The sequence below is a fragment of the Tamandua tetradactyla genome, chromosome 2, assembly GCF_023851605.1.
Source record: "Tamandua tetradactyla isolate mTamTet1 chromosome 2, mTamTet1.pri, whole genome shotgun sequence".
In the NCBI taxonomy this organism is placed as follows: domain Eukaryota; kingdom Metazoa; phylum Chordata; class Mammalia; order Pilosa; family Myrmecophagidae; genus Tamandua; species Tamandua tetradactyla.
In genome coordinates, this window is record NC_135328.1 from 136037518 (window position 1) to 136057112 (window position 19595).

Sequence of the window (19595 nt, forward strand, 5' to 3'; positions counted from 1 at the left end):
CATAGTATCATTGACCTCTTCCAATTGCTATTTAATCAAACACTTGTTTGATTCAATTGTTATTGAATCCAACACCTTGAACAGAATGGATGTTATATAATTGTTTGCCATCATAATTTATTGATAGGATTACAAATGAATTTCTAATATTGCCTGTCCTGGATAGTCTTACAGCATGACCATCATCTTTTGGGCCAATGCAAAGAAATGCATGTTTTAGTACATGAAGGCAGAATTTCTGAAACAAATCACATCCATCTACTGATCTACATTATACTGGTTGTCAGAATTTTCACGGGATTATCAAAATCATCTAAGAAATTTAAGAGTTCACTAGAGATCACCAGCTGATTGCCTGATTATTTCTTCTGACTCTTATAATTACCAAAAGGAGGTTTGCTCTGATCCTTGACAATAGTGTTTCAGAGGCTAAAATACCTTGCTTTTTTTGGTTCACATGTCAAACTATGTTGAATTAGATTCTACAAAACCTGCATGAGACTTCCTTTTCTAATTATCCATTCATGCTAGAAATGTAAGTACACTACACTGGAATTCTTTTGAGGTATTATAATCTGCCAACCCCATGTAGGCCACTAGCTGTTCCCCTCTAGGTCTATCTACCTTAACTTTTACCACTTGCAGTGATACTTAGTGTGCCTAACTCTTACCTTCTGCCTGACATGCCCAAGAACAATCTTACTCAGTATCTCCAATTAAATATAATTTCATATCACTTATTATCTAGCAATAGGGTCCCTACTTTCACAGATAGACTATAAACATTTCACTTTTCTAATCCCTATTCCTTCTAGATTTACTTGCCTGCTTATTGACCCCTCTTTCATTTCAATCTATTTTTCAGATTATTTTTCTTTTACCTTAAGTGCTAGAAGATTTGCTACTGTACAGTCTTTATCAAGGGAAACTGACTTTCCAATTATCTCCTGTAGAGCCTTCCAATGCCTTGGCTTGAGACAGGGATTTCCCAGAGCTATGATGATAGGTAATTCTTGTTTAAAATCTGTCACTGACTGCTTAAAATATGTTACCATATCATTTTTAGGTATACCTATAAATAAAATCAGTCAGTAAGCTTATAATATATTCAACACATTTTTAACCAGAAAACTAATTGAGAAAATGAGAATTATTCTTTAAAATTTACTATTTAATAAAACAGTGATCAGTAATTGTCCACATTAAAAATAATAATATAATGAATTTTGTAAACATCACTCTTGCATAAAAATCAACTACGGATTAAAATAAATTTAATAATAAATTAAAATTAGGACTGATGATTAAGACCAAGATCATTAAAGACAAGTTATTTTAGAAAATCTGATAGGAATGGCCAGCTACCACAGTGTTTCCCAGATTTTCACTGACAAGATACATTTACAGACCAACAAGCACACACATACATATTCAAAAGACTCTTATAAGTTTTGGACTTATATTACAGAATGCTCACACAGGAATAGCATCTCTACATTGGCTTAAGATTCGTAGTTTGATGATTAGTATACGGGAAATCTCAAAAAATTACTTCACTTTTTAGCTGTTTCCACCATTGCCCAAAGGACAGTATAAGCATACACATTTGGGATTTTGGTGCTGATTCTGCAGCTTGTCCCTTTTCATAAAAATGTGTCTGACCAATATTAAAAGAAGAACCTGAATCAGGGTAAAGTGTCTGGGTTCTACCCCAGAGAATCAACTTTTAGAGGATACAAAAATTGTTAATAATTTTCTACAAAATTTTAATCTTTTTCTTGTCTTGGTGAACAATTCCTACTTTAACTTCTGTAAGATCTTTCTAGCTAAAATGGTTAGTCCATGGGAACAGATGAAGAAACAAGGTCAAGGACAATAATTCTGCTGATCCAGAGGCCATTTTGTGAGTAATCTTAAACGAGAAAACTGGAGAGAGACACTTTTACCTTTTTCTAATATAATGATTATATGCATCCATTTTGCAACATTTCTCTGTATGGATTCTATATCAATACTGTGAAGAGAACTCTTCCTCCATTCCCAAGAGAGTTTTATCCATTCTTCTTGAGCGTCCCATAATCTTCTCCTCAAAGTTAAGTCACATTCAATTTCAGAGATCTCTGAAAGCACAAGCTGTGTAACTTCTTCCATAGTAACAGACTGAATACTGGATTGTGAATCCTCAAAATGACCCTGATAGTTGGAATATGTTTTAACTTTGTTTGCTAAACTTACAGTTTCCTTTGAGAGAGTCCGGATCATATCCATTGCTGTTGACACTCGAGTACCAGGACATAACAGAACAGGAGTTCTTATCTAAAAAATAACAGTAAAACAGTCTAAAAGGCAAAAATGTTTAAGAACTTAAACATCATTTACTGACAGTTAAAGCATCTAAGTACAAAATCTACGCACGCTTTAACAAAAGCTATTTGTGATCATCTGAAAGTGTCCTTAATTGATAAATTATTTATTAATTTTAACTATTATTATTATCCTATCTACAATGCATTGTGTAACTTCTCTATCTAAGGCACTGTAGTATTTACACATATTACCTTATTAGATTCATAAAATAATCTTGAAAGATAGATAACATTATTGATAATTTTCCAAGGTGGTTCTGAAGTTAAAAAATAATTTACCCATGATAAAACAGTATATGGCAGTCCAGGGTATGGCCCTATGGCAGCCTGACTACAAAATATACTTCTATTCCTTTTGCTGATCCTGCTAAATTTTATATTACTCTTATGACATTTATCACAAGCACCCTTGTATTAGTCTTAATATTACACATCAAATTGTGGACATTTTCAACAGGACCACCAAACTAGGGATATAAGGAAAGTTTTCCCCTAATTTATACCTTACTAAATTAAAATACCCTTAAGATTAAGATATTTTCTCTTTCTCTAGTATACTTCAGACAATGTACATTGCAATTGTTTATCAAAAAGTAGTTGAATATATTGTCAGCAAGATGGCAGAGTATGAAACTCCAAAACTCCATCACCCACAGAAACACAGAAATATTAGCACCAACTGCCAGAACCAACTTGCTCAGAACTCTGGAAAACAGTGAAAGGGTGGGTTACAGTAACTAAGTGAATGCTGGATCAAGAAAAAGGCAACTTACAAATGGTAGGTGCTTCCCCACCTACCTCCTTAGCTAGGTACAATGCCAATCTACCCTCCTAGTATGGGTTTCTGGACACTTGTTTTAAAGGGAGCAAAATAACCTTTATTTGCATACTGGGACGCATGTATGTCTGTACTAAACTGGCTTGTGGCAGCTAAAGGATTAATCCAAGATGCTTGATTCTGTGTCACCTGTCCCAGGATTTACACTGCTCATAGCAGTAGATGACAAAACTGCAAAAACATTGTAAGAAAGCAATAAAACTATAGTGCCTGGTACAAAAGATTACCGGTTGAGATATTCAGTATAGTACCCAGGGCCAGGGGGTAAGGTTCGGAATTTATTATGGATAGTGGGACATCCAGAGTATCTATTTACACAGAAGAATTTATAACGCCACGTAATTCCCAAGCAAGATGTGTGTTGGGAAAACATCTATGATGACTTTATGCTTTCACCTCAGCCTATTCTTTAAGGTCACTGCGAGGATGGCTAAGTGCTGAATGAGAGCACCAGCAAAGAGCCAATCTGCAAAGATTAGGAGAAGTGTTTTCTTCAGTTTCATTTTTCCTTTTATGGTTTTATTGTTGATATTGTTGTTGTTAAGCTCCTGACATTCAATAATATAGCTGTCATAACACTAACTGAATACAAGCTAAATGAATAGAATCATCAGTGATAATGACAGACAAATTCTTTGCATAAACAGTTTGGAAAAATCATTAAAACACAGGTTACTGTAGTTCTCACCAATAAGAAGTGTTAGGTCGGGGGAACAGGGAAGGTCACCATGACTCGAGCTGTGTAACATGTGCTGCCCCTTCTAGACATCACCTAACCCCCTTGCTTAAAAACCACCCGCACCAGGACCCAGCGGCGAGCTTGCAACTCCCTACCTGGAGTTCTGTGAGCTCTGCCCAGAAGCGCAGGAATAAACTCGCTCACACTAAGGTTTTTTGGTCTGCCTCTTCTCTCTTTTGCCTCCTAAACCTTACATTTTGGTGCGCGTAACCCGGGAGGAGAGTGCGGGTGCCGCCTGCCTGGCCAGGGGCGACCCAGCCTCCTCTCTCCTCTTTCCTCCACATATCCAGTGACAAGGGCTCCCTCGGCCCGCCACCACACCCACCACAGATTGGGTTAATCCTTTCCCTCCTAGCCCCACTGTCGGGTCTCACCATTCTGAGACAGCCTGTCCATAAATTACCCTCCGAAAATCGTGAATTCACATCAGGTTCTCTTTCGAGGGCTGAGGTGAACAGGGATGCCCGCAAACCTCATACCCTTTCCCGGGACTTGAAAGTTGTGGGGATGCCCTGCTTCTCGTTTCCTTCCTGAGTTTCAGGTCCAGGACCTGAAAGGGCCTCAAACCAGGATGAGATGTCCCCTGGGGAGACGAGCTCCTGCTCCGAAGAGTTCCGAGGACTCTCTCAGGACGCTGGGATGCCAACACCCCCTGGGCCAGTCCTTTATCTTTTCAGACCCATCAGTATGGGCAGCAAATCCTCAAAAGCCAAACTTTCTACCCCTGGGTTGTCTCCTGACTAACCTAACAACACTGGATTTACATCCAGACATCTGGCCAAAATGCCTCATTTACTTTTGTAAAAAAGCTTGGCCCCAATATCAATTGGACATTGATTCTCACTGGCCTGAGAATGGGACTTTCAATTTTACTATCCTTACAAACCTCTGCAACTTTTGCCAGAAGAATAACAAATAGGCCGAAATTCCTTATATCCAGGCTTTTTTTCTTCTGCGCTCCCACCCCTCTCTCTGCACTTCCTGCTCTATGGCTCAGGTTCTTCTAGCCAAAGAAACCCCCAAGCCCTCACTCCTGGACAAACAGTCCAATGAAACTTCCTCCTTTTCTGACCCCCTTGATTCATCTTCCTTTAAACGACCAGGGCCTCCACCATATTTAGGGAAACTATCCTCTTCTCCCCCACTCTACCCTCCTCTCCCTCTGGCAGCACTCCCACTGCCAGCTTGCACTCTTCTTTCCCTTTCTCCACCAGTGGCACTCCCACCGCCATCTTGTTCTTCTCTTTCCCCTTCTGCTGTAGTGGCTCACCAGCTGCCATCTTATCCTTTCCTTCCTCCTTCTACTCCAGCGGCTCTCCAACCACCACCATACTCCCTTTCCCCTTCACCGGCTCCTTTGCCACCGCCTAATCCTTTGCCGTCCTCAACAGCCTTGTCATCCTCACCTGTAAGCTCCCATACCTGCTCAAAAAGTACTTTACTCTGTCCCCTCAGGGAAGCTGCAGGACCTGAAGGGTTAATTCGAGTACACACTCCCTTCTCCCTAGCTGATCGCTCTCACATCGAAAAATGGTTGGGCTCCTTCTCCAAAGATCCAACTACCTATACTAAAGAATTCCAATATCTGGCTAATGCCTACGACCTTACCTGGCATGACATTCATGTAATCTGCCCTTCTTCCCTAACTACAGATGAAATGGACCACATTTTCAGTGCGGCCAGGGCTCATGCTAACCAGGTGCATATAACTGACCACACCATGCTGGTAGGGGCTGAGGAACTGCCAGATCAAGAGCCAGGGTGGGACTATCAAATTGACACTCCAGCGGGGAGAAACATGGATTAGGCGAGACAAAATGCTTACATGCCTCATAGCCAGCATGCAAAAAGCTTCCCATAAAGTCGTCAACTTTCATAAACTAAGGGAAATTACTCAAGGTCCTGAAGAAAATCCTGCCGCTTTTCTAAACCAGCTCACAGAAGCCCTCTCCCAGTATACTCGCCTAGACCCTGATGCAGAGGCTGGTAAAACCGTCTTAGCCACACATTTTATATCCCAGTTGGCTCCGACTGGGATATAAGGCACAGACTTAGAAACATCGAGGACGGTCCTCAGGCCCCTATTCGTGACCTGGTAAACACTGCCTTTAAAATTTTTAATACTCGTGATGAATTAGAGAGGGCAGAGAAAGAGTCCCTGGACCGCAGAATGGTGAACTTACAAACCCAATCCCTGATTGCGGCCCTGCGGCCCACTTCAACTGAAGCCGGCTATGACTAATCCACCACCAGGAAAATGCTTCAAATGTGGTCTTGATGGACACTGGTCCCACCAGTGCTCCAATCATCGACCTCCCAAGGGACCATGCCCTCTCTGTGGGAAAAAGGGACTTTGGAAAAGTGACCGCCCCTAAGTGCCTAGACGTGGAGGGGCCATCCTTCCAACTACTGACCCACCACTGGCAGTCCTGAGCCTGGCCACCGACGACTGATGACACCCGGCCTCAGCGACCCCAATCACCCTCGTCAAGACCAGGGTAACAATCAAGGTAGTGGGTAAGTCCACATCCTTTTTAGTGGACACAGGGGCTACCTTCTCTGTCCCCCCCCTTACGCGGGTCAACTTCTCCCTTCCCAGGTCATGGTTATGGGCATTGATGGCCGTCCTTTGCGCCCCTTAACTATTAATAGAAGGCTACCCCATTTCACACTCTTTCTTAGTGATGCCTTCCTGCCCCAGCCCACTAATGGGGTGGGATCTTCTCACCAAATTAGAAGCCTCACTTCACTGGATACAAAAACCTCAAATGAATTTACTATTACCCTTATGTGTGGCCTCCACCTCCATCCAGGGTTCCACCCCTCCCTCACCTCCTCTACCGCCTCACCTAGTGAACCCAGAGGTATGGGATACTTCAATTCCCCTAATAGCTTCCCATCATAAACTGGTTCTTCTCCAGCTAAAGGATCCCTCCTCATTCCCACCTTGGCCACAATTTCCCATCTCCATAACCCATCGAAAATGACTCCAACCCATCATTAACTGGCTCAAGGCAAAAGGACTCCTCACACCCACTAACTCACTATATAACACCCCTATTTTGCCTGTCAAAAAACCTGATGGTTGGGCAGGCCATGGTGGCTCAGCAGGCAAGAATGCTTGCCTGCCATGCCACAGGACCCAGGTTTGATTCCTGGGGCCTGCCCATGTAAAAATAAAATAAAAATAAAAATAATTAAAAAAAACCTGACTGTATCCTCTAGTCCAAGACCCCCAACTAATTAATGAGGCTGTCATCCCCATCTACCCAGTAGTTCCCAACCCATATACTCTTCTCTCACACATCCCCCCTCACACCACTCATTATTCTGTCCTAGACCTCCAAGATGCCTTCTTTACAATCCCTCTAGACCCTGCCTGTTACAATTTATTTGCCTTTACCTGGGAAGACCCAGACTCTTCAGCTGCCCAATAACTTACATGGATGGTATTACCTCAGGGATTTCGTGATAGCCCCCATATCTTTGGCCAAGCCCTAGCCAGGGACCTAATAGGGTGCAATCTAACTCCCAGTATCATTCTCCAATTCGTAGATGACCTATTAATTTGCAGCCCTTCTGAGGAAACTTCTACAAAGGCTACAGCCACCCTATTAGATTTTTTAGCTAACAAAGGATATCGAGTCTCCCCAGCCAAAGCTCAACTCTCTTCCTCCACTGTCACTTCCCTGGGGCTCCGCCTCACGTCCACATTCCAACACCTAACAGTAGACAGACAGCAAGCCCTCCAAGAACTCCAACCTCCAGAAAATGCTGAACAGATTCTATCCTTCCTAGGTTTTGTGGGGTTCTCCCAACACTGGGTCCCTGACTTTTCCCTCCTAGCAAAGCCTCTTTATGAAGCAGCCAAGGTGACGCCACGGGGCCCCTGAACAACCCCTCTACTATAGCCAAAGCTTTTCTGGCTCTCTGTAATGCCTTACTTCATTCTCCCCTGCACGCTCTTCCAAATCCTGACAAGCCCTTCTTCCTTTTCACCGACAAAAAGCAAGGAATAGCGGTGGGAGTCTTAACCCAACCCCTGGACCAACTTACACTCCAGTGGCCTACCTCTCTAAGCAAATGGACCCCACTGCCCGTGGGTGGTCTCCCTGTCTCCGAACGCTGGCTGCAGCAGCCACCCAACTCGTACAGCTCTTAAACTTAACCTGGGTAGGCCTCTCCAAGTACTGTCATCCCACCGTTTACAAGTCCTCTTATCCCATAAATCTCTGTCTCTGCTCACTCCTTCCCATCTCCAGGAATTTCACTTACTCTTCTTGGAAAACTCAGATGTCACACTCTCTGTCTAGCCTGGCCTCAACCCTGCTACTCTTCTCCCTCGCAGCCCCCTATCAAACCCCTCTCCACAGCCCACTCATCTTTGCACCGAAATCATGGAAGAGCTCGTGTCCCCATGCCAGGGCCTCTCAGACACACCCCTGTGACAGGCAAACCTCACCCTCTTTATTGACGGCAGCTCAATAATACACCAACAGGGAAAGCGCAGGGCTTCATACACTATACTTTCTCCCACCAAAATACCTGAAGCAGTATGGCTCCCAGAGGGAACCACATCCCAAAAGGCTGAACTAATTGCTCTCACCAGGGCCTTACACCTAGCTGAAAATAAATCTGCCAACATCTACACAGACTCCAAATATACTTTTCTGATAGCACACTGCCACTCAGCCATCTGGAAGGAGCGAAGGTTCCTTACCATCAAAGGCTCACCTGTAATTAACCCTAAGCTTATCCAACACCTGCTTCAGGCACTCCAATTACCGTCACAGGTGGCCATCATCCATTGCAAAGGACACCAAACAGATCACCCATGGAAATCTGAAATCACCCGTGGAAATAACTTGGCTGATGCTGTTGCGCAGGAACTGACCAAAGAACCCTCACCTTTTAAACCCTCCAGCACCAATTCTTTTCTTTACTCTCTCCTCCCTCCAACCCACCTATTCTTCCAGGGAATGTGAAAACCTCCTTGTATAGGGAGGATCTACTACACCGGAGGGCTGGATCTTCCTCAATAACAAGGTGGCTCTCCGAACCAAACAGGCCCCCAGTATTCTTTCTCAGGTACATTCGTCACTTCATATCGGACCCAGGGCCCTCATACGGTTCCTCCAGCCCTTATTCCATCATCCATCCCTAACTCACCTCATAACGTTGGTCTGCTCCTCCTGTTCCACTTGTCAGATAACAAACCCTCAAGGAGGGTTGCGCCCCACTTTCCCAACCCATCAACTAAGGGGCCACCTTCCAGGGCAGGACTGGCAAATTGATTTCACACACATGCCTACCCACAAATTCCGATACCTACTAACTATGATTGACACCCTGACAGGCTGGATAGAAGCTTTCCCTACTACATGGGAAACTGCTGACATGGTAGCTGACATCCTCCTAAAACAAATCATTCCCCACTTCAGACTACCTACCTCCATCCAATCTGATAATGGCCCAGCTTTTATTTCGCAGGTGGTCCAGCAAGCCTCGTCTGCCTTGGGAATAGACTAGAAACTACATATTCCATACAGACTCCAATCCTCGGGTAAGGTGGAACAAGCTAACGGTCGTATCAAGACGCAATTAACCAAACTAGCCATTGAACTACGATAGTCCTGGATCAACCTTCTTCCACTGACCCTTGCCCAACTACATGCTACTCCATGAGCACCTACTTTCTTAAGCCCTTTTGAACTCATGTACGGCCGCCCGTTTCTACTCAATCACCATCTGCTGGTGCAACCTCCTCCTTTGGGTTCTTACTTACCATATCTCTCCTTAATCAGGCATTTGCTGCAGGAACAAGCCAATCGAGTCCTGCCACAACCCAGGGAAATTGATCCCGCTGATCCTCCCCATGGTCTCCAGCCAGGAGAAGAAATACTCCTTAAACAGCTTCAGCCTGGACCACTCCAACTGCAGTGGACTGGCCCACACACGGTGATTCTTACCACTCCTACAGTGGTAAAACTTTTAGGCGACCCCTCTTGGCACCACCTGTCATGGGTCAAGTTATACAGACAGAATGAGAGCCCATACACCTGTCACCCTCTGGGGCCCACTCGCATCCGCCTCACTCGCACTATTCACCCTCCTAACCCCCATTGAGGGCATTTCCTATATATGGCAATTCAAAATTCGGGAAACTGTCAACCAATATGGTAAGTTGACCAGCCATATAATTGGTGCAGGAGACTGCCCTCTTTCAGGCTATAGCCAATCTTTAACCATCCCCATAACTCCTAAATCGGTTGCTAGCAACCGGGGGCCATTTGCCTGCTTTCCATACGATCAAACTAAAGTTTACTGCAACCAGGACAAGTATAATGACATATATGGGGGATGCCCCTGTTGGTCATGCAAAATACATGATGTTGATGATGGGACGGGACTCTTCTACATCAGTTCCAAATGATTTTACATGAATATTACAGATCCCTGGGACACTAGATGGGTGATGGGGGTTCAAGGCAAACTATACTACAGCAGCTGGTCCCAGTACCCCATAAGCACCATTGAAATACATCGCGAGTACATCCTCATTAATAATACTCATACCCAGGTGTCTATCAACATTTTACAAGCAGAGCAGAACCTCTTCAACCACCTCGCCAAACTCTCTGCCCCTACAGCCCCTCAAACATGGCTCCAAATCCTCCAACATACCTTACAATTCCTCAACCAAACACAAATATTTCCCAGTGTAACCCACTGTTTCCTTTGTGTTTCGTTGGGAAGGCCCCTATTAGCAGCTGTCCCTATAAATCTTACCCAAATATACAATCATAACCCTGATTCCTGCCATACCACCCTAAAGAACATCCCACTATGGGAACCAGAGCCCAATAACCTTCCTTACCCTCTTAGGCTCTGCTACCTCACCCACACAACCGTGAGCCAAGCAGAGCTACATAGCAAATGCCAAACTAACGTCACCATCCACAACTCCACCCACACCCCTAAAGGACAGTATTTCTGGTGTAATGGGACTCTTACCAAGTGCCTCAACCCCACTACCCCACAACCATGCTTCCTGGAAACCATAATTCCTAATTAACCCTCTACAGTAAATCCGAGCTTACTTGGCTACTGCCCCCCCCCCCATTGCTCCAAAAGGGCGGCCTTCCTTCCTATCCTGGTAGGTGTCAGCCTGGCTGCCTCAGTTGCAGCCTCTGCAGCAGCAGAAGGAGCGCTAGGACATGGTATTTTAACCTCTCAAAACTTCGACACTCGACTATAGGTAGCCCTGGAATCAGCATCAGAATCCCTATCTTCTCTGCAATGTCAACTTACCTCACTAGCCCAGGTGACTCTTCAAATCGACGGGCCTTGGACCTGCTAACAGCCGAAAAAGGAGGGACGTGCATATTCCTCCAAGAAGAATGCTGCTATTATGTCAACGCGTCAGGTCTGGTAGAACAAAATGCTCACACCCTAAACCAACTAAAAGAAGATCTCTACCATAGAAAACAGGCAACCAACTCTGCCCTAACCTAGTCTTCTTCGCCCCTGGTGACATGGCTCCTCCCACTACTGGACCAATTATTCTAATCTGTCTTTTCTTTCTCCTAGCTCCCTGTCTCCTCAACTTCCTTCAAGGATGCATAAAAGAACTGTCACAGGTGGCAATCAACCAAATGCTCCTACATCATTATCACCACCTGCCTTCCTCACCAGATTCCTATAGCCAACTTCCCCTCTCTCCTGACTATGATGGTTCCAACCTATAACCCCACGTCACCCCAATGCAGCAGGAAGTAGCCAGAAAGATCTCGGCGCCCTATTATCACAAAAAAGCTGGAATGTTAGGTCGGGGGAACAAGGAAGGTCACCATGACTCGAGCTGTGTAAAATGTGCTGCCCCTTCTAGACGTCACCTAACCCCCTTGCTTAAAAACCACCCGCACCAGGACCCAGCAGTGAGCTCGCAACTCCCTACCTGGAGTTCTGTGAGCTCTGCCTGGGAGTGCAGGAATAAACTCGCTCACTCTAAGCTTTTTTGGTCTGGCTCTTCTCTCGGAGGAAAAAAAGCCCAGCAAAACCTAGGGAAGGGAGAGTATTTGATTCCAGAGTTAACACATTAAAAACATTCAAATGCCTAGATTTCAACAACAAATCACAAGATATTCAAAGAAACAAGAGAAGATGGATCATACAAATGAAGAAAATAAAGTAAAAGAAACCATCAATGAAGAAGCCCAGACTTTGGACTTCCCAGACAAAGACTTTAGAAAAAGTATCTTAAGATGTTCAAACAGCTAAAGAAAAACACAAAGAACTGAAAAAAATCAATAGAACAATATATGAACAAAATGAGAATCTCAATAAAGAAATAGAAATTATAAAAAGAAACCAAACACATGTCAGAGACCCAAGTTTGATTCCCAGTGCCTGCAAAGAAAAGAAAGAAAGAAAGAGAGAGAGAGAGAGAGAGAGAGAGAGAGAGAGAGAGAAGAAAGAAAGAGAGGAAGGAAGGAAGGAAGGAGGGAGGGAGGGAGGGAGGGAGGGAGGGAGGGAGGGAGGGAGGGAGGGAGGGAAGGAAGGAAGGAAGGAAGGAAGGAAGGAAGGAAGGAAGGAAGGAAGGAAGGAAGGAAGGAAGGAAGGAAGGAAGGAAGGAAGGAAGGAAGGAAGGAAGGAAGGAACCAACCAAATACTGGAACTGAAAATTACAATCATGAAAATGAAGTATTTCCTACAAGGGTTCAACAGCAGACTTGGGCTGGCAGAACAGTCAGTGAAGTTGAAGGTAGGGTAATTGAAATTATACAACTGAGGAAAAGAAAGAGAAAAGAGAAGTGAACAGAGCCTAAGGAACCTATGGGATACCAACAATCAGACCAATATAAGCACTACAGGAGTCTCAAAAGGAGAAGAAAAACACGAATGATTATAAAAATTATATGAAGAAATAATGGCTAAAAGTTTCCCAAAACAGAAGAACAAAGTTGGAAGACTCACATGTCCTAATTTAAAAATTTACTATGACATTACAGTAATCAAAACATTATGTTTCTTTCATAAGGACAGACATATAGACCAAATGTATAGAATTAAGAGCCCAAAATAAACCTACATATCTATGGCCAGTTGATTTTCAACAGAATGCCAAGACCATTAAATGGGAAAGAAAATCTCTTCAACAAATAGTACTGGAAAACTGGATGTATAACATGCAAAAAAAATGAAGTTGTTTTGAACTCACATTGAATGCAAAAGTAAATTCAAAATGGATCAATGACTTAAATGTAAGAAATAAAACCATAAAGCACTTCTAAGAAAACATAGGGGAACATCTTCAGGACCTTGTAGTAGGTGTCAGATTCTTAGACTTTACATTCAAAAGCATGAGCAACAAAAGAAAAATGAGATAAAGTGGATTTCATCAAAATTAAAAACTTTTGTGTATCAAAGGACATTATCAAGAAAGTAAAAAGACAACCTACAGAATGGGACAAAATATTTGGAATTCACACAAATATAAGGATTCAATATCTAGAAAATAAAAACTACAACTCAACAACAAAAGACAAATAATCCAATTACAAAATGGATAAAGGACTCGAATAAACATTTTCCCAAGAAAATATACAAATGATCAGTAGGCACATGAAAATATCTCAACATCATTAGTAATTAGAGAGATGCATTAAAATGACAAGATACTGCTTCATCACCACTAGGAAAGCTACTATTAAAAAAATGGAAAACAGCAAGTCAGCATAGATATACAGAAACCAGAACTCTTGTATATTGCTAGTAGAAATATAAAATGGTACAACCATTATTAAAGAACTTTGCTGGTTCCTCAGTAAGTTAAACATAGAATTACCATATGAACCAACAATTCCACCTTTAGAAATATGCGCCAAAAAATTGAAAACAGGAACTCAAACAGATACTTGCACACCAATGTCCATAGCAGCATTGTTCACAATAACCAAAAGATGGACATAACCCAAATGTCCATCGAAAAATGGATAAACACAATTTAGTAGATCCATACAGTGCTGGTTTGAAAATATTATGAAAAGCCATGTTTTAATCCTGACTCAATCCTGTGGAGGTAGCTATTCCTTTTAATCCTGATTCAACATTGTAAATTGGAAACTTCTGATTAGATTATCTCCATGGAGATGTGACACGCACAATTGTGATTGTGACCTTTTGATTACATGGTGACATAACTCCACCCGTTCCAGGTAGGTCTTGATTTGTGTACTGGAATCCTTTGAAAGAGGAGACATTTTGGAGAGAGTCATAAATGAAAGAGGTGACAGACAGAGAGCCAACAGAAGCCTCAAGAGCTGACAGAAACTTCAAAGCAGAGCTGACACAGATGCGGGCATGTGGAGAACAGACACACGAATGGCTGGAGATGCTTGGAGCCCAGCAGACATTACCATGAGATGTTAAGCAAGCCAGAATGTGGAGAGAGCCAAGGGAAGCCAAGAGATGAAAGTTAGCCCTGGAGAAGTAAAGTGAGGAAACCCCACAGGAACAGAGGCTGAAAGCAATGGAGAACAGGAACAAGGGACCAGCAGGTGCCATCCATGTGACTACCAGCTGACAGAGATGTTCCTGACCCACTGGCCTTCCTTGAGTGAAGGTAACCTCTTGTCAGCGCCTTATTTGGACACTCTCACATCCTTAGAATTGTAAACTTGTAATTTATTAAATCCCCCTTCTTAAAAGCCATTCCAGGTCTGGTATATCACATTCCAGCAGCTTGCAAACTAGAATACATGCAATGGAATACTATTCAGCCATAAAATGGAATGAAGTTCTGATACATGCTGCATTGATGAACCTTGAAAATATCATGTTACATGAAATGAGCCAGATACAAGGGGACAATAATGTATGATTCCACTTGTATGAAATATCTAGAATAAGCAAATCCATAGAGATATAAAATAGATTAGAGTTTATCAGTGCTGGAGGAAAGGAGAATGGGGAATTATTGCTTAATGGGTAAAAAGTTTGTATGATAAAACACTTTTAGTAATGGAAGGTGACAATGATGGTATAACATCGTAAAAGTATTTAATGCCACTAAATTACACATTTTAAATGGCTAAAAAGGCAAAATTTATGTGTTATAACATAAAAAGGCAGTCAAGAAATAAACGAATTTGGATACTATCACCTTATTCTTTTAAAAACCCAGCCCATGTAATTGCTTGTAGTGCCACAGTATGTGTAGAGTGGTCATCCAATAAACATTGATAACAATCATAACATGATGAGCTTTATAAAATTAATAGAAGTATTTTGATAGGTGAAGAGGGTCCTGCATATAATCTGTAACATGAAAACCAAGTGGAAACATAATAAAATTTTCCTTAGGCTTCTCCCATAATTTCTCATTCATTAATAATCATGTATGTAAACAAGCTTGTGGCAGGGGGAAAGGGGGATATAGTTGAAGAAATAATCCTATTAGCTCAGATGCAATCAAGGTAAGCTTTTGCCAATCATATTGGCAGTCCTTGGATGAATATCTTTAAAGAATTATCTCAGCCATCAGGTATATAAATTAAAGGGAGCTTAAAAGATTTTAAATGAAGTCAGAAGATGGGGTCAGCACACTCTGCCCTGTCTGTATCACTGAATACAGTTATAAACCGAACAGAAAGCATGCAACAGCATAGAGGACTCAATGTGAATCATAGCAGGCATTGTAAGGAAGAAGATCATGATTTGAAGTGTCACCAAATTGGCAGTGAGTTTACCATTTTTTTTTCCCTCCAATATCCCCTGGCCTGAACTCATGGTGCCAGAAACCTCAGAGTGAGATTTAGGGCATATACACAGAGAGCTCTGGTAGAACATTTTGCTTCTGACTTTAAGAGGAGGAAATCTCTCCTATGCTCAGAGTGTGTGAAAGTGTCCCTTTCTGTCTTTCCTTTCTCTGTTTTCTCAAAACTCCAGCCCTCAAGCAATCCCATGGTGGTGTTACCACTTGGTAGAAAGAGACACCTGCAGAAGCCTAAACTCTCTGATGGAGGGGAACTTAATGATCAGTTCAGGTGAGCTAAGATTCTAAAGAGGGCTAACCCCTGCTAATGTTTTCCTCCTGTGTTTTCTTGCTGCTTTGCCCCACATATGGGTGCAGTTGCAGAAGTGCATAGCAGAGGACAAAAACTACAATTTAAGTTTTCGAACAAGATGACTGACAAGAAGAATGCCAGGAAATTGGAAAGTATTAAGAAAAGTATTAAGAAGTTTGTGAGTAGGGAAATATAAATCTGAATAGCACTGCAAAGGCTTTGAAAATTGAAATGACATTGGAATCACAGCACAAAGAAAGTGGGTTGGAATTTACATCTTGAACCTAGTCAGGTCAACTTCCTGCTTAAATAAAAACAGTAATATTCCCATTGAGATTTAAATAAGATACAGGATCTCAAAGCATATTTAATCCAAAATACACAATCGGAAGTGACAGTATAGGAAAGTCCAAGAAAATACACAGTATCAGGAGTTTCTCCAGTGATAAAGTTTAATTGTTTCATGTTTTTTCTCCCATCCCTCAAGAAACTCTGCCAATACTTTTTGATTATCTGGTTAATATGTTCTGGGATATAGCCAGGCATTACATTAAGCTAAACAAGATTAAAGGCCCTCATTTTCATTCTGAGCTCCCTGTGTTTCAATTGTTTAAATGAGCTATCTAGACAGGTTGAGTTAGATTGTGTGCTACTGAAAATTTAGGTTCTGGATGAAATAAAAATTTCTTCCTTTGGTCTCAGAGTAAGTGAAGTTCTGAAATACAGACACTGTCTTCCTTACCCCTGTGTTCTGAATTACCTTAATCCTGACTTGACTGGCTTTGTTATTATAACCTCTGAATACCAGGTTATACATCTATAAAACAGCTTCTAAAAATCCAGAAATAATAATTACCACTGTGGACTAAATGTGTCTGCTGTAAGAGCTTAAAATCCAGGCCCCTGTTTTCTTATAGGCATTTTCTAAACAAGACCATCCTATAATTGCTCTTTTCTATCTGGCTTATTTTGTCTCACCAATTGTCTCACAGTTCATGCATAATGTTGCATGTCTCCCAACTATATTCCTTTTTATAGCAGCACAATATTCTATTATATGTATACAGTATCATTTACCAATCTACTTCTCAGTCACTGTATCACTCAGGCACCTGCAGTCATTAGGCATCATGTATAATGTCCCAAGTCCCCAGTCCATCAACACTCTCAATTTTTCATAATTTCATTGTTCCCAAGAGAAAGATAAACAAACACATCCTCACCAAATAGGAAATTTAAACCTCCCCTTATTCTTGTCTCTCTCCCTATTATTACCCCTGGTGTTGCTGTGGTACTACTGATGTTTTCCTGTTAAAAATATTCCATAGCAGTTCTGGGTCAAGATGGCGACTTAAGAACGTGCATGTTTTAGTTTGTTCTCCAGAACAACTACTAAATAACCAGAAACAGTACAGAACAGCTCCTGGGGCCACGTCAGTGACCAGACACACAGCGTACCCCAGTCTGGACCAGCTGGACCGGCTGCGAGCACCCCCCCGAACCGTGAGTTCCCAAAGCTGCGGCAGCCAGTGCCCCTCCCCCACAGGCTGCTTTCCAGAGGGGAAAGGAAAGGACTTTACCAGCAGCAGAGACTGGGCACAATCAAACACCAATTGTGGAACTAATTAACTAATTCTGACTACTAAAAATAGGCCCCCAGCTTAGGTGAACCTGATCAAAGCGGAGGTTGCTCATTTTTGCCCCGGCGGCAAGGGGGCAGGACTGACAGAAAAAGGGGGGGAAAAAAAAGAAGGAAACAGAGGTTTTTGTGGCTGTGTATCTATAAAGGCTTGACTGCCTCTGGATACAGCGGCAGGACTTTTCAGGCTGCAAATGCCCCAGACATAGGCAAAAGTGAGCTCTTTTGGGGGCTTGTCTGGAGCCTGTACCTTCCCCGGGGTGGGGGGGGTGAAGCCCAACTCAGGTGGAATCCCTCCATCAAGGAATTCAGACACTGGGGCTTGGTAATTTGAAGCCATTAAAACCAGCCTACAACCTCTCCTCTGTCTCCACCATGCCCCCAGCAGGGTGAGTCTGCCAAAGTTAAAGGTACCACATCATCTTATGCTGGTGGGACCTGCAGTCAGACAAGCACCACAAACTGGGCAGGATAAAAAAACAGAGTCCAGAGACTTCACAGGGAAGTCTTTCAACCTGCTGGGTCTCACCCTCAGGGAAAACCGACGCAGGTGACTCTTTCCTCCTGATAGGAGGCCAGTTTGGTCTGGGAAAATCTGGCTGGGGTCTATAATATCTAAGTAGACCCTCCTAAATGTGTGTGGGTGAAAGGCACCACACAAGCAGGGCAAGAAACAAGAAAACAAGAACTGGAAAATTCTCCTCTGTTAAACAAAACTTAAGCTAAAGGTCCAGATAAAGCTGAACGGAATGTCAAAGAACAGATAGACGCAAATTCATCCAGCAAGAAAACCTTAGATAAAAGAAGTGAAAGCAACCTCCAGAATAAACTAATTAAGGCAATTAAATGCCTAGACACCAGCAAAAAATAAATCACACTAGGAAAATTGAAGATATGGCCCAGTCAAAGGAACAAACCAACAATTCAAATGACATACAGGAGCTGAAACAATTAATTCAGAATGTATGAATAGACATGGAAAACCTCATCAAAAACCAAATCAATGAATTGAGGGAGGATATAAAGAAGGCAAGGAAAGAACAAAAAGAAGAAACTGAAAGTCTGAAAAAACAAATCACAGAACTTATGGGAATGAAAGACACAGTAGAAGAGATGAGAAAAACAATGGAAACCTACAATGGTAGATTTCGAGAGACAGAACATAGGATTTCAAAACTGGAGGATGGAACATCTGAAATCCGACAAGAAACAGAAACTATAGGAAAAACAATGGAAAAATATGAGCAGGGACTCAGGGAATTGAAAGACAATATGAAGCGCATGAATATATGTGTTGTGGGTGTCCCAGAAGGAGAAGAGAAGGGAAAAGGAGGAGGAAAACTAATGAAGGAAATTATCACTGAAAATTTCCCAACTCTTATGAAAGACTTAAAATTACAGATCCAAGAAGTGCAGCGTACCCCAAAGAGAATAGATCCAAATAGACATACTCCAAGACATTTAATAATCAGAATGTCAGAGGTCAAAGAGAAAGAGAGGATTTTGAAAGCAGCAAGAGAAAAGCAATCCATCACATACAAGGGAAGCCCAATAAGACTATGCACAGATCTCTCAGCAGAAACCATGGAGGCGAGAAGACAGTGGGATAATATATTTAAATTATTAAAAGAGAAAAACTGCCAACCAGGAATTCTATATCCAGCAAAACTGTCCTTCAAAAATGAGGGAGAAATTAAAACATTTTCAGACAAAAAATCACTGAGAGAATTTCTGACCCAGAGACCAGCTCTGCAAGAAATACTAAAGGGAACACTAGAGACAGATACAAAGACAGAAGAGAGAGATGTGGAGAAGAGTGTAGAAAGGAAGACTATGAGTAAAGGTAAAAAGAAGGAAAATTAGATATGACTTATAAAATCCAGAAGGCAAAATAGCAGAAGTACTACCCATGCAGTAATAACACTGAATGTTAATGGATTAAACT

General features: G+C 42.3%; 1 protein-coding gene and 1 long non-coding RNA gene across 2 annotated transcripts in view; one reads left to right on the forward strand and one right to left on the reverse strand.

Moving 5' to 3' along the window:
* DNAH14 (dynein axonemal heavy chain 14) overlaps positions 1–19595 on the reverse strand; it is a gene marked incomplete at its 5' end in the record, with an annotated part of 509245 nt that overhangs the window by 328064 nt on the left and 161586 nt on the right. Inside the window, 2 exons of the mRNA XM_077129892.1 lie at positions 882–1072; positions 1947–2316. Coding sequence (XP_076986007.1) covers positions 882–1072; positions 1947–2316 — 561 coding nt within the window. The remainder of the gene's footprint in view (positions 1–881; positions 1073–1946; positions 2317–19595) is intronic.
* Positions 14141–17845, forward strand: LOC143673956 (uncharacterized). Its single transcript, XR_013170791.1, has 3 exons — positions 14141–14567; positions 15893–15990; positions 17384–17845. It is a non-coding gene; the product is annotated as an uncharacterized LOC143673956 (long non-coding RNA).